The sequence below is a fragment of the Chinchilla lanigera genome, unplaced genomic scaffold (assembly GCF_000276665.1).
Source record: "Chinchilla lanigera isolate Chin_1 unplaced genomic scaffold, ChiLan1.0 scaffold00180, whole genome shotgun sequence".
NCBI lineage: Eukaryota > Metazoa > Chordata > Mammalia > Rodentia > Chinchillidae > Chinchilla > Chinchilla lanigera.
The window spans coordinates 306,344-319,633 of NW_004955581.1; the positions used below are offsets into that span (position 1 = coordinate 306,344).

At 54.2% G+C, this 13,290-nt stretch overlaps 2 protein-coding genes and 1 long non-coding RNA gene across 5 annotated transcripts; 2 read left to right on the top strand and 1 right to left on the bottom strand.

Moving 5' to 3' along the window:
• Positions 1-243: 243 nt before the first annotated feature.
• Positions 244-5,514, bottom strand: LOC106147556. The gene is made up of 3 exons (XR_001232488.1): positions 4,401-5,514; positions 911-976; positions 244-569 (listed from the first exon to the last, which is right to left on the bottom strand). It is a non-coding gene; the product is annotated as an uncharacterized LOC106147556 (long non-coding RNA).
• Positions 5,515-5,912: 398 nt separating this feature from the next.
• On the top strand, positions 5,913-7,795 carry Mrpl55 (mitochondrial ribosomal protein L55). Of its 3 annotated transcripts, none has more exons than XM_013509745.1 (4): positions 5,913-6,030; positions 6,574-6,706; positions 6,990-7,191; positions 7,560-7,795. In XM_013509745.1, exons 2-4 carry the CDS (start codon positions 6,681-6,683, stop codon positions 7,716-7,718), a joined length of 387 nt encoding a protein of 128 aa, XP_013365199.1. In that variant the 5' UTR covers positions 5,913-6,030; positions 6,574-6,680; the 3' UTR covers positions 7,719-7,795. The 3 variants fall into 3 exon arrangements, with proteins under 3 accessions (XP_013365199.1, XP_005414294.1, XP_005414293.1); XM_005414237.2 differs by having other exon boundaries at positions 5,914-6,030; positions 6,644-6,706; XM_005414236.2 differs by having other exon boundaries at positions 5,915-6,030; positions 6,647-6,706.
• Positions 7,796-10,080: 2,285 nt separating this feature from the next.
• LOC102015579 (chromosome unknown open reading frame, human C1orf35) lies at positions 10,081-12,766 on the top strand. The gene is made up of 7 exons (XM_005414241.1): positions 10,081-10,414; positions 10,497-10,542; positions 10,625-10,704; positions 10,771-10,843; positions 10,950-11,035; positions 11,910-12,038; positions 12,240-12,766. The coding sequence occupies exons 1-7, from the start codon at positions 10,170-10,172 to the stop codon at positions 12,346-12,348; spliced, it is 768 nt and encodes a 255-aa protein (XP_005414298.1). The 5' UTR covers positions 10,081-10,169; the 3' UTR covers positions 12,349-12,766.
• The last annotated feature ends 524 nt before the right edge of the window (positions 12,767-13,290 follow it).

The window sequence follows — 13,290 nt, forward strand, 5'->3', positions numbered from 1 at the left end:
TTTTGAGACAGGGTCTCGCTATACAGTTCAAGCTGGCCTCGAACTTGCAACGATCCTCCTGCCTCAGCCTCCCAAGTGCTGGGATTACAGGCGTGTGCCACCACGTCCAGCTTATTTTGACTTTCAATAACTTTTTTTTTTGTTTTTTGTTTTTCTCCGGTACTGGGAACCGAACTCACGACCTTGCGCTTGCCAGGCAGGCGCTTTTGCCGCTGAGCTAAATCCCCAGCCCCTTGACTTTCAATAACATTTTGATTTTGCTAATTCTCTGTGTCCTGCTCAGGACATCAAGAACCTGGACAAGATCCTCATCCAGTAACAGATAGATTGGGCCCTTCGGTTCATGAATTGGGCAGCCTCCATCCTACAGTATGGAAGGATAGCCCCACCGTGTGCAGTAGCAAAACAGTGGGATCTGTAAGGTAGGGACAAAGGACACAGAAAATAGGAAAATAACGGACAGGTTAAAATCAAGTTGCTTTTTTGCAAGGGCTACTAAAGAAAAGTGTGATGCTTACCCAGTTCAAGCAACCTGCAGAAGAGACTGAAGTTTTAACTGCAGTGTTCTCCTGCCAAGTGAAAAGGACAGATAGGAGCAAGGGCAAATTAAGAGGCACAAGAATCTAGTTCTGTTCCTAGGCCCTGGGGTGAGCCATCTAATGTGAGGTTATCAACTTTTCAGCTGGGTGTACGGTTTTTTGTTGTAAATGGACTCTCTATGTAGTCCAGGCTGGCCTTGAGCTGGTGGCGATCCTCCTGCTTCAGCTTCTCAAGTGCTGGGATTACAGGCATGTGCCACCACCACCACACCCAGCTTCTGCCTGAGTTTGTCTCTGCTTATGGCATCAAGTGGTTTGGTAAGTTCTGTTTGGCCCACACTTTAGATATGACACTTGTCCCTGTAACTTACATTGAGTTGTCCAGTTTCAGCTTATAGGGCTTCAGGAAAGCAGTTCTTGTTCTTACTTGGAGAGTTCTTGGCCACATGTTGGAGGAAATTAGAATTCAGGATCCAATCCAGTCTACAGATAGGTAATAAAGACTAAAAAGCAGTATACAGGGCTACACTGTAATAACAGGTATGTCATTAGATCAGGTCCAAGCAGCATATGGGGACCTCACTCTGCCCAACCCAAAACCCTCCCTGTCCCATGTGGATTAGGTTCACTGAATCTTGTCACAGAAAAAGAACTTCAGGACATGTTAGTGAGAGGTATAGGCAGATTTATCAGGCAGAGTTGAAGTACAATTCAGGAGAAGATAGTGCAGGCACTTGAGAGAAATGCACTATGATCTGGGGTTGGGGATAGATAGGTACAGATATATGATCTTGGACGTACCCATCAAGATAGATGTGAGATGTTTACCTAAAACATTGCTTGAATTGAATCCGTTTCCTCATTTTAAGGTCAGACTGCTTCCCTTTACCTTATCAACTAGGTTCGTCTGTGGACATTTTTAAGACGTCTGGGCCTGTCATCTGACAGGGCCCTAGGTTTCCAAAGGGGGTGCAAAGAAGCTAAAACTACCATACCCATAGAATTAAATTGCAGGTTTGCTGACTCCTAACTCAGAAAGAATTTTCAGGACATGGTAGGAAACAGAAAAGGATTTATTAGGTAGAAATTTAAATGAACACATTCAAAGAAATAGAACATAGGCCCGCGAGAGAGGCACATAATGAGCTGGAGCTGGGTATTTTTATAGGGCTTGGGGGGCATCTTCAAGGTAAGTGATCCCATGGGATATAGCTCAGCAGTACAAGCCCCTGCCTGGCAAGCACAAGGTCCTGAGTTCAACTCCCTGGTACCAAAAAAAAAAAGATAAGTGATCCCTGCACTGGTAAGGAGGGAACCTCACCATCTGCAGACATGTTGGCAGAATCCCCAGCACAGTGGCCAAGGGCTGCTCCCTACCCCTGCAGGCCTGAGACTGTGAGCCTACAGGCAATGCCAGCCTCCTCCTCTAGTGTGTGCCCTGGCAGAGGGAGGCTGCAGACATCTGCTAAGCAGCCAAGAGTTATGTGGAGTCATTGAGGTCTCACTGAAGAGAAGGGGGGGGGGCAGTTTGCACAGGACTGTGATGATTTCAGCCAGCGTCCTGGGGAGTGCATTTAAGCAGGGACCCCACCAGAGGAGGTGGCCAGAAAGGTGCTGGAGTGGTAGGAATTCAGAAGTGTGTCCAGAGTGTGGAGCACAGAAATATCAGGGAGGTCCCAGCATGAGTTCTTGGGAGATTTGACTGACAAGAAGGCCGAAGTTCAGACAACCCCTGGACTAAGAGATGCCCACAGGCATCTGGCTCCAGCTGTTGGATCCACATTGAGAACTGGACTCCCAAGTACATCTCCTTCCTTTTCAGGTACAAAGGGAAAATGGAGACTTGACAGTTATGGTGTCCTAAACTGAGGGATTTAATAGTTGTTTCTTCAGCTTAACAAAAGCTCCATCTTTAGAATCTTCCAATGGCATAGTCAGATGGGTGGTGCTCTGTGGGAGGGTGGACCAGAGGAGAATGCCAAGCACAGCAGTACCAGGCCAAAAAAAGCACAGAGTTAAAGTTTAAATTGGGATTCAGGAATTATAAGACATCTTGGATCTGGTCTGAGTCTAAGTATAGTTCATTTTCTGAAATAAGTTAGTGTAAATATCTTACATTTTTTCCCCTTTTCAATACTGGAAATTGAACCTAGAGCCTCTGCACTGAGCTAAATCTCCAGCCCTTTCAATTTCTTTTGTTTTGAAGACAGAGTCTACGTCACTAAATTGCACAGGCTGGGCTCAAATTCACAATCCTCCTGCTCAGCCTCCCACAGTGCTGGGGTTACAGCTATGTACAACACCTGGCTCCTTTTTTTTTTTTTTTTTTTTTTTTTTTTTGTCTTTTTGAGACAGGGTCTTGCTATGCAGTTCAGGCTGGCCTTGAGCTCACTTTGTAGCCTAGGCTGGTCTCAAACTCACAACAATCCTCCTGCCTCAGCCTCCCAAGTGCTGGGATTACATGCATGCGCCACCATGCCCAGCAACACCTGGCTCTAAATGTCTTACTCTTTATAAACTGAAATTTTCTCAGAGAAGTTTTATATTCTGAATACAGAAAAAAGAGAACTCATACCTAGTAGATATAAATGTAAACTGATTTAACCATGATGTGAAACAGCATGGAATTTCCAAGAAAATGAGCTTGGGGAGTTTGAACTACCCCCAACACACCACCAAGCTCTAAATAACCCTGGGTGTAATTCACCCATCAATTTAAGACCAAGCCCAAGGGCTGGGGTCCTGGTTCTGTGGTAGAGTGCTCCCCTAGCATGTATAAGGTCCTAGGTTTATCCCAGCACTGCAAAGTAAAGTGCATGCTTGGGGGCCGTGAGGAGGGGCGCTCAGCACACCTGGGAATTTGGGGAATCCCTTTGAGCAAAAGGAAACAAGGGTGGTGGCAACATGTTATGCTTTATGAAATATCTTTCCCAGGTATTGGTTTGGCCTGGTGTGGCCTTTCCCCTCACTGTCCTACCATGACCAAGAGGCCTTTGTCACAGGCTCATTTTCTTGAGACTGGCAGTGGCCACTTATCCTCCCCGTGGAGCCACAGTCACTCACAGTGCGGCCGGGAGTGCCTGGAGCCCCTCATCTACATGACCTGCATTACCACCCATGCCACTGTAAGTGGATTAGTGAAACAGGAGTTAGGGTTCTATAAGGCAGTAAGAACAATGTCCCTAAAATGCAGTTGGGAAGCCCAAAACAGAGTCTGCTGAGTCGCAGCCTTCCAGAGATCTTACAGAAACATCTGCTAGGTGTCCTTTGGCTGTCTGGGACCTCCCCAGAGGATGGTCAGGTCAGTCACTGGCTCAAGGGTGCGTGGGGCCTGCATGAGCACTATCTGAACACTGTGTAGACTGGACCCTAATAAGGTAAAGATTACACTGCCTACACAAGGGCTCAAGCTCTCTTCTAAACCTCTTAAAAATGCCTAGACAGAAAACCCATGCAGGGATCCTTCTCAGAACCACTCCTGGATAGCAGTTTTACTTCCTAGCCTTTTTATCTTTTGGCAAGCGGGGTTGAGACGGTTTTGCTCTGTAGTTCAGACTGGCCTTGAACACATTATGTAGCCCAGGGTGGCCTTCAACTCACAGTGATCCTCCTGCCTCAGCCTCTCAAGTGCTGGGATTACAGGCATGCTCGACCATGCCTGGCTGCCTTTATATCTTTTAAGTACATTTGCTTGCACTCTACCTCCTCCATCTGTGGTTTCCTTCTTCATTACCATGGGACATGACCCTGGCATTATGGTAACACTATTTAGCCTTCAAAAGATGTTTATAAATAGTGAAAACAGAAAAAGAAAGGTCTAAATTGTATGTAAGCAGCCAAATATGAAACCCAGATACTTACCAGAAAGGACAATGTCCCTGGAAAAAGGCTCGGGGGAAGCTGGAGCTGGGCCGGGAGGGCTGGATAGCCAGGGGAGCAGCTGAGGGAGGTGCTACACATGGTCCTCAAGTTCAGCCCAAAAAGCATGTCTGCTTGGTGCCAAGAAAAATGAGCAGCAGAGACCAGCTCTCTAAACAGTTTATTCAGGACAGCAAGGGAATCCCCAGCTGAGACGTGTGCCATGGTGACCACAGGTGTATACCAGGGGGCAGGCAAGGGGCTCACTTAAAGGCTGAAAAGGGGACTTCCATGTGACAATCAGAAATCACCACAGGGAGAAGACTGACTGAGGCAGGAGATCAGAGTGTGGCAAATTGGCAGGGGGAGTAGGCGTGACCTGTACAAAGTCCCGGGATGCTTGCTCAAACAGTTGCCAGTTAAGGTGTTAGGCTGGCCTGAACTGCATAGGGAGACCCTGTCACACACACAAATATAATAATAATAAAAACATACATACACACAAAATCACTTTCCTTGCGTCAACACCTTGTCTCTGGACTTGATTGGCCTATCACGGTTATGATTTCTCAGTTGTTACCTGGGAGGCTCGCCAATAGCTCTGTTGGAGGAAAAGCCGAGCAAGCTGTTTTAAAAGAAATAGCACCCTATAGAGGGGACGGACATAGCGGGGGATCCGCGGTCCTCATTGGTCTGGCTGCCCTCAGGAGAGGGGCTTCACAGAAGCGACTGAGCTGTGCTTGCAAATGGGAAAAGAAAATCCCAAGATGTCCTAAGTTTAGTTATAAGGCCAGGGGATGGAAGATAGGAAATATGAGGCGCCAGACAGTTAACCGGGCCAAACCAACAAAACCACGGTGCTCCACGTTCCTAAACGGACGCTGCAACCCTCGCTCAAGACCGCAGGGCTGGCACCAAGGCACACCGCAGTCTACTGTCCAGAGCAGCTGCCTTTCTTCCTCGTGGGCCAGCCTCCGGTTCCTAAAGCTGTCTCGCCCCACGAGACCCAAAGCTGCGCCTGGCTCGGCCCAGACTCTCCGGTTCCTGGCCCGCTGCTGCAGGAGACCCCGAGGGCGCTTCCGGTTCCGGCCGGAGCAGCGCAGGACGCCTTCTTTCAGATGCCTCGGTCTCCAAGCTCTGGCTAACGGCCCGCGCCGCTTCCCTGACAAGCCCGCGGGAGGCGCGACCGCCCGACCCGCAGGGACAGGGAAACGTCGGCCTCGGCCCCCGTCCCTCACCCAGCCGCGCCCGGCTGCGTCCGTCGCAGCGAGCGGCGTCCGTCGCCCTGGGCCGGCCCTGCCCCGCCTTCGCCGCAGCCTCGCCCCGGGCCCGCCCACTCCGCTTTTGCTCCACCCCTTCGTTACACGTGTCCGCCGCGTCGGCCCGGTCCGTGACTCCACTCCGCCACGCTCCGGGCCTTGCTACTCGGATATCCCCTCGCCGGGTCCCCACCGCGCCCCCCGGCTCCGCCCACCGGGCCTTGAGCCGCGCCGCCCCGCCCTCACGTGTACGTCATTGCTTACCGTCGTCGCCCCTGAGGACGTCAGCGCCGCGCGACGCAGCGCCAGCTGTTGAGCTGACTTGTGCGCGGCCGCTGCCTGGGCTGGGGTCGCAGCCTGCGCTGTGAGTGTTGGTACGTTCGCGCCTCCGGACCTAGTTGAGGCCTTAAGCTGTTGTCGCGTTCGCGTGGGAGACAGGTCGGGGGAGGTGTGCGGCTGCGTGGGGCCGGTGGGAGGAGGCAGGTGCAGGGCTGCGTGGGTTCGCTTGCCACGAGCCGGCCCTGAGCCGGTATTTCTGCGGCGTCGGGGGCGGGAGGTCTTGGGCAAGAACATGGGCCAGCCGGACGACGACGCCTGCGGATCCCCTCCTTGGTCAGACTCGGGCCACCAGAGCCAAGCTCTTGCAGTAGGGTCCCGTGGAGGCCTCGGACGCCAACGCGCAGACTCCTTTGAGAATTGGGGCATACGAAAGGCGGCCCTTGGCTCACCCTTTTGTAAGCAGGCATGATAATTCTCCACCGCATTTAAAGTGTGTGAGAGTATGAGCACAGGTTCTATGCAGATACTGTTCTACACCACTGTATCTGAGGATCTGTGGACTTTGGAATCCCCAGGTAAGGGACTGCGCTGTGTGTCAGAGATACTTGATATATTTGAGTCGCACTTGCTTTGGTCAGGATTTCAGGAGGATGAATTAAATGAGAAAAAACTTTAAGAAGAAAAGAGAGCTCTTCTCTCCTTGCCTAGCAGGTCGCACAGCAAGAGACCAGGGACCTAAGGGAGAATGGCAGCTGTGGGCAGCCTCCTTAGGTAAGTGGACTCCCAGCCCTGCAGGACCCTTATCAAGCCCACTCAGAGAACTCTCTCACCAAGACAAGGCTGTCCTCTCTTGTCCTCAGTGCTAGGGGAGTTGTGCCATTGGTCACCCACTGTGGCCTCTTCTGGTTGTGGGGCCAGAGCTACTTTGCCATGAGCTGCAGCCCCTCATGGACCCCACCTGTGGATCATCGTGCCAGATGGTGGTGGGCCGACCTGGCCATGTAGGGGCGCTCTGTTTCAGCGCCCTCCACTGATTGGTACCTGTTCTCTGTAGCTTGCTACAGCAGAGCATTGTGAAAGCAGCTGCATCCAGACCCCGCTGCCTGCACACTTCTTCTAGCTGGGCAGACAGCACCAGGGCTGCACTCACTCGCCTGCACCGACAGGCCTATGCACGCCTCTACCCAGTGCTGCTTGTCAAGCAGGACGGCTCCACCATTCACATCCGATACCGGGAGCCAAGGCGCATGCTGGCAGTAAGTGTCCCTTGCTGGGGGCTCCCTGGGGGAGGCTGAGTCATGGTGGCAGGGCTCACAGCCACTGGACTTGGGCTCCAGGTAGCTGACTGCAGGCAGAGGGGAGCAGCTTATTGGAGGGGAGCAGGGTTTCCACCTGTAACTCCTTCCAAGTGCCAAAATCAGACAGAATGATCAGTGTTTTGAAAAAACTAATTCTGGAGAAAAGAACTAGAAAAAATTTCTCTTACTACAACAGGATCTGTAAAAAAAAAAAAAAATTAAAGGAGCATAGGATGAAAGCCATTAGATGAGGGCAAGGCCCAGGGAGTCATCATGGTAGTTCTGCTGTTCCGTGAGCTGTGTCACACCTTGGCCTCTCCTCACAGATGCCCCTGGACCTGGACACCCTGTCCCCCGAGGAGCGCCGGGCCAGACTCCGGAAGCGTGAGGCCCAGCTCCGACACAAGAAAGAGGAGGAGCCAGAGCTCACTGATGACTTTGATGCTGAGCGTTACAGACGGTTTTGGGCCAAGACCAAGAAGTAGTTGTGGCTTAAAGTTGTTTAGGGACATTGTGTGGACAGAGGGTGATCTCCTGTAAATGGTACATTCCTGATGTCTCATTTCAGTGTCTTCCTTTACATGTGTGCCCCAGACTACAGGTCCTCATCTCTGAGAAACGCCAGCTTAGAGCCAGGCAGGCCTCCAGGGCACCAAGCAAATGCCATGGCAGGGGCGGGGACAGGACACAGGAGTCAGATGTTCTTGGGTGCAGAGACCTTTCAGGTTGTGGTCTGCAGTTGGCACCCCCACTTCTCCCTTCACAAGCCATTTTCTAAAAAGCTAGCCTGTAAGCACAAGGAACTCAAGTTCACAGCCCACCTGGACAACTTAACAAGACCATTTCCAAAACAAGTCCTGGGGATAGCTCAGTGGTGGACCACTCCTGAGTTTGATCCCACTACTGTAGGGAAAGAAAAAAGTACCACAGCCTAGGTAATTTATAAACAACAATTTCTCATCACTCTGGATGTGATTTGTCCTGCTGAACCCGCAGCTGGCATTGCCCCAAAGCAGTGGCAGAGTAGTTCACAGGAGTGGCCCACATTTTCCCAGGGTAGGGCTTGTTGGGATCCCTAAAAGAAAAGTGATCAGCCCAAGCATTTCCTAGAGGACTGACTGCAGAGGGCTGCAGTGAGCCTCACAACAGAGCAAGCAGGGTGCTCCACCTCAGGGTGTCTGCAGACACGGACGGGGTGCAGTTTACAGGAAGGTGGGAAGAATGTGGCTCAGGATAGGGCCAGTTTCTTCTGGAGTTTGGGCAACTTTTATTAGTGCCCAGGAGTCTCAGGCCCTGGCAGCATTTCCTTGTGCTCTTGGTTAGCAGACACAGGGCGAGAGAGCTTGGGGATTCACCTGTAAGGCCATAGCCTTTGTGAGGCTGCACCCCACACTTCATGCTCTCTCAGAGCCCCACTTCGCAGTGGCATCATGGGAGGTGGGGGGTTTCAACCTTGAATTTCAGGGATACAGTCCATGCAGGACTGGGGGCTCCAGGCTGCCTGATGTACCCAACCCTGGCGGTAAGTGTGGGCTGCTGTTTATGGAGATGCGTTGTTGGATAATGCATAAACCGTGCACGCCCTTAATGCACTAGCTTGTTTTCCTCTGGATCCTGATGGTTGGCTGACAGTTAAGAGTCAGTAGTTTGAAAAGCACTACTTGATCACATCAGGCTCGTCTTCAAGGAACTATTTTTGTGTCGCCTGGGAGGACAAAACATTACTAAGTGTGTTCTTTAACAGCAAAGCACCGTCCCAGCGCCAGCCCCACTGGGTGGCTATCACTAACCACTTTGCAGAACACCAACCTATTGCTCCTGGGCAAAGAGGCAGGGCCTCCTCGGCGGGGCTTCGCTACGGTCGTCTTATTTGCTTTTGTGCCAGGCTCTACTTCTTGGCGCCCTGACTGACCGATCTCCTGTGACTTCCTCTACTTGATGCCAGGAGGGGCCTGTCCATCGTTTCACTCCCCTCCAACCCTAGCTGTATTTTGTCTCAGCAGCAAACTAAAAGACAGGCAGAAGGGGTGGGGATTTAGCTCAGTGGCACAGCGCTTGCCTGGCAAGTGCAAGGTCGTGAATTCAATTCCCGGCAAAAAAAAAAAAAAAAGACAAAGGTGGGCGTAGTGGCACACATCTGTGATCACTTTGGGAGGCTGAGGCTGGAGGACCCTGACTGACTTCGAGCCCATCCTGTGCAATTTAGGGAGACTATCAAAAAACAAGAGCGGCGGATATAGCTCAATACAAATACCCTGTGTTCAGTCAGTGCGGCAAAACACAGGACGGCAGCACTGGCGCGGGTTCTTTGGCATTGCCTACTTTCCTGGGGACACAGCACTCGTCCCTGATCGCCCACGGTGACCAGTCAGCCACATTGCTTGCTGGGCGCCTCAGTTCCCGGGGCAGTGTACGCGGCACAATTCCAGTAAGGGGCGCTGTGGAAGCGTGACCATCGGACAGCACCCTCCACGCCTTTGCCTGCCAGGTGCGCTCTACCAGGAGGATCGGACGGGATGGGGCACAGGATGGGAGTTGAGAGGGCCCAGTGAGCAGTCTCGCGGGTCAAGATCCAGATTCTGTAGGCCCCACGGTGGGTAATGTACTGCGCAGGCGCACGTGAACCCGGACCCTCCCGCCAGCGGAGGAAGGCAAAGCACCGGCGCTCAGAGCTGGGTGAGTGTGAGGCGCAAGCGCACGGAGCCACGGCCGCTGAACCAGCCCGCGGGAGTGCTGGGGGCGCTGCAGCGCAGACGTGCGGCACCCGCTTTACGAGAAGGAGGCCCGGAAAGGTGACGCCCCGGCTCTGCATCGCAGTGCGCAGGCGCGCGCGGCGGCGCGGACGTGACATCACGCTGTGCGTCGCCAGCTGCGGCGGGGCCGGGCCGCTCCTACGCGGGTCCTGAGCGCTGGTCCCCCCGCGCCGCCCCGGAGCCATGTTCGGCTCCAGCCGCGGTGGCGTCCGCGGTGGGCAGGACCAGTTCAATTGGGAGGACGTGAAGACCGACAAGCAGAGAGAGAACTACCTGGGCAACTCGCTGATGGCGCCCGTGGGGCGCTGGCAGAAGGGCCGCGACCTCACCTGGTACGCCAAAGGCCGCGCGCCGTGCGCGGGCCCGAGCCGCGAGGAGGAGTTGGCGGCCGTGCGAGAGGCGGAGCGCGAGGCGCTGTTGGCCGCGCTGTGAGTGTCACTGGCGCGGGGCGCGGGGCGCGGGGCGGAGAAGGAGGCCGCCGGCTCCTGACGCTCTCTCCCGCTCCTGCAGCGGCTACAAGAACGTGAGGAGGCAGCCTACCGGCCTGAGCAAGGAGGCAAGTCGGACGGGCCCCGGGGGCGGGGCGGGCCGGGGCATCTCGGCTCACCTCCAGCCCGCTGTGCGCTTCGTCCTTGCAGGACTTTGTGGAGATCTGCAAGCGGGAGGGCGGAGACCCCGAGAAGGGCGTGGACCGGCTGCTGGGGCTGGGCAGTGCCAGGTGCGGAGAGTCGGGGAGGGCGGCGGGGCCGGGGGAGGTCCGGTCCTCACCATCCTGTCCCCGCAGTGGGTCCGCCGGCCGCGTGGCGCTGTCCCGGGAAGACAAGGAGGCCGCCAAGTTGGGTCTGTCAGTGTTCACGGTAACCTCCGCTGGGCCGGTGTCAGGTCCTGGGCTGGGGTCTGGGAGACCTGGGGATCCAGAGGCCGCCGCCCGACCCGCACCCTCACAGCACTTTCATTTCTCAGCACCACCGCGTGGACAGGGGTGGCCCAGGAAACGCCACAGCTACGGCCAAGAAGAAGCCACGCGCGGAAGACCAGGCCGAGTCGGGGTAAGGTCCTTCTTGGATGGAGGCCCGAGCCCCTACAGCTGGGGCTGGGTGCTTGACTTAGGCTCCTGAACCTGTCTATTCGTTCTTTTTTGGAGGGCGGGGTTTGTTTTGTTTTGTTTTTTTTCCGGTACCGGGAACCGAACTCACGACCTTGTGCTTGCTAGGCAGGCGCTGTGCCGCTGAGCTAAATCCCCAGCCCCTGTCTATTCATTGTTAGAAAGTATCTTGGGGGTGCTGCATCCAAGCCCTGCCCTGGGGGCAGGGCCTGTGACCCTGGGGACAGTGCTTGGAGGTGGCTCACTGCAGGGGCTGGAACTAGGGAAGCAGCCAGGGCCAGTAGGTTTTTTGTTCTTTTTTTTTTGCCAATAGGTTTTTTTTGTTTGTTTTTGGCTAGTCCAGGCAAGCCATGGCTCAGGGAGCATAGCTGTGGTAGGCCTTGAGCTGCCCATCCACTGTGAGACCCAGGGAGCCTGGGCCCTATCAGATCACAGCAGTTGTCCAGGGCAGGGGACAGTGTGGTGGGATGCAGGCAGGACTGCAGCACTCAGGGTCAAGATCTGGCCAGCTTGGTGGCAGGTGGAACAGGGGGCCGTGAGACCCCAAGATTGGCACAGCACAGTGGAGCTTTCTGCCTCTGTAGGTGTCCTGTATTTGCATACTCCATCATGGCATCTTCTGTCATGTAGAATGTGAGAATGTGTAGTACCTGGAAAGGCACTGGGTGAGTAGCCAGTGTTAAGTCATTCACTAAGTAAACAAGCTCCACAGTTCCACATAAGCACAGGCTACCAGTGCCACAGCTGCCTTGGCTGCTGTCAGCTGTCTGCCATCCTCAGGGTTGGGATGAGACCCTTTCTGTCCCTCCCCATTGCAGTACAGAGAGCCACAAGAAGAGCAAGAAGGAAAAGAAGAAAAAGAAGAAAAAACACAAGAAACAGAAGAAAAAGAAAGACAAAGAGCACCAGAAGGAGGCTGATGCCTCCTCATCTCCCTCTCCTGATCGGTAGGCCCAGGCCAGCCTGGCTTAGGAAGAGGGGGCTCCTGGGGCTGGAGGGGTAGCCGAGCAGTCCTGAGTGAGGCTGTAGGGCACCCAGGATTGGTAGGCCTGAGAAAGGGCCTGGAGCTTCTGGAACAGGCTGGGGCTGGGTGAGGGGGTTGCCTGCCCAAGCTCCTTTCTCTAAATGTCTGGCTATCCTTGTCCCAGGCCTGGGCGCTGCCGGCACGATTCTGACTCCCCCTCCCCCTACAAGAGGCAGAAGTGGGGACACAGTGGGGACAGTGGGAGGAGCCTGTCCCACAGACAGCAGGACTGAAGCTGTGATACCTGAGGCTGCAGCTGAACTGCTGGACAGCACAGCCCCTGCAGCTCTAAGCTGGGACCTGGTACACTGCTGCACTGTGAGGCCTGGGCCCTGTGGATCCTGAGTGACTGCAGCTACCCACCTATCGCCTGCTGGTCTGCCCTAGGGGAGCTCCTGTTTGGGTGAGCATGTGCCTGCTAGGCCTTGGGAGCCAGGTGGCAGGCTCAGGCAGAGGTAAAGTCGCTTTGTGGCGATCCCTCCAGGTCTTGAGCCTTGCCCTGCCACGAGGCAAAAGTGAAGCTACCCAGGAGGCTCTCTCTTGTCCGTGGCTGCAGTGGTCCAGGCCTCCTGAGTACTAGCTATGACCAGATGGTTACTTTTCTTTCCCTATCAACTCACTTTGTACTTAAATAAATTTATTTTAAAAGAATGTATTGTACAGAGTGGGAGGTCAGTGTGGGGAGTTAGTGAAGCACTCAACCAGGAGAGTGAAAGTGGTCCAGCTTCCCTCCCAGGGGGCCTCCATGCTTGCAATACGGTTTTGCCTGGGCCAATTCCTCCCTGTGTATAGCTAAGCAGGACGTGCATTTGGGCCTTGGCGGTCCAGTACCCAGTGAACCCTGGTGACAAGCGCCCTGTCAGTCTGGAACGCCTTATAGGCAGACAGGTGAAGTCAAGCAGCAGCAGCCATGGCTGGGGCAGAGGCATACCTGGAGCCTCTGAGGTGCCTCCACCTGCCTGTGAGGACCAGCCCAGCGCCTGCCTTGGGGAGTTAACATGAAAGCCACCAGTGAGCTTGATTCATGTTGTTTTGCTCCTGATTCTAGAAGAAACTGAAGTGTTGAGGGTGGCCCAGGGCACACCCTGTAGAGATCTATAGAGACCTTGGCTTCTACACTGACCTTAGCCTGCCTGAGCAGATTGCTGACTTTCAGGTACTGGCCTGGAAATGTA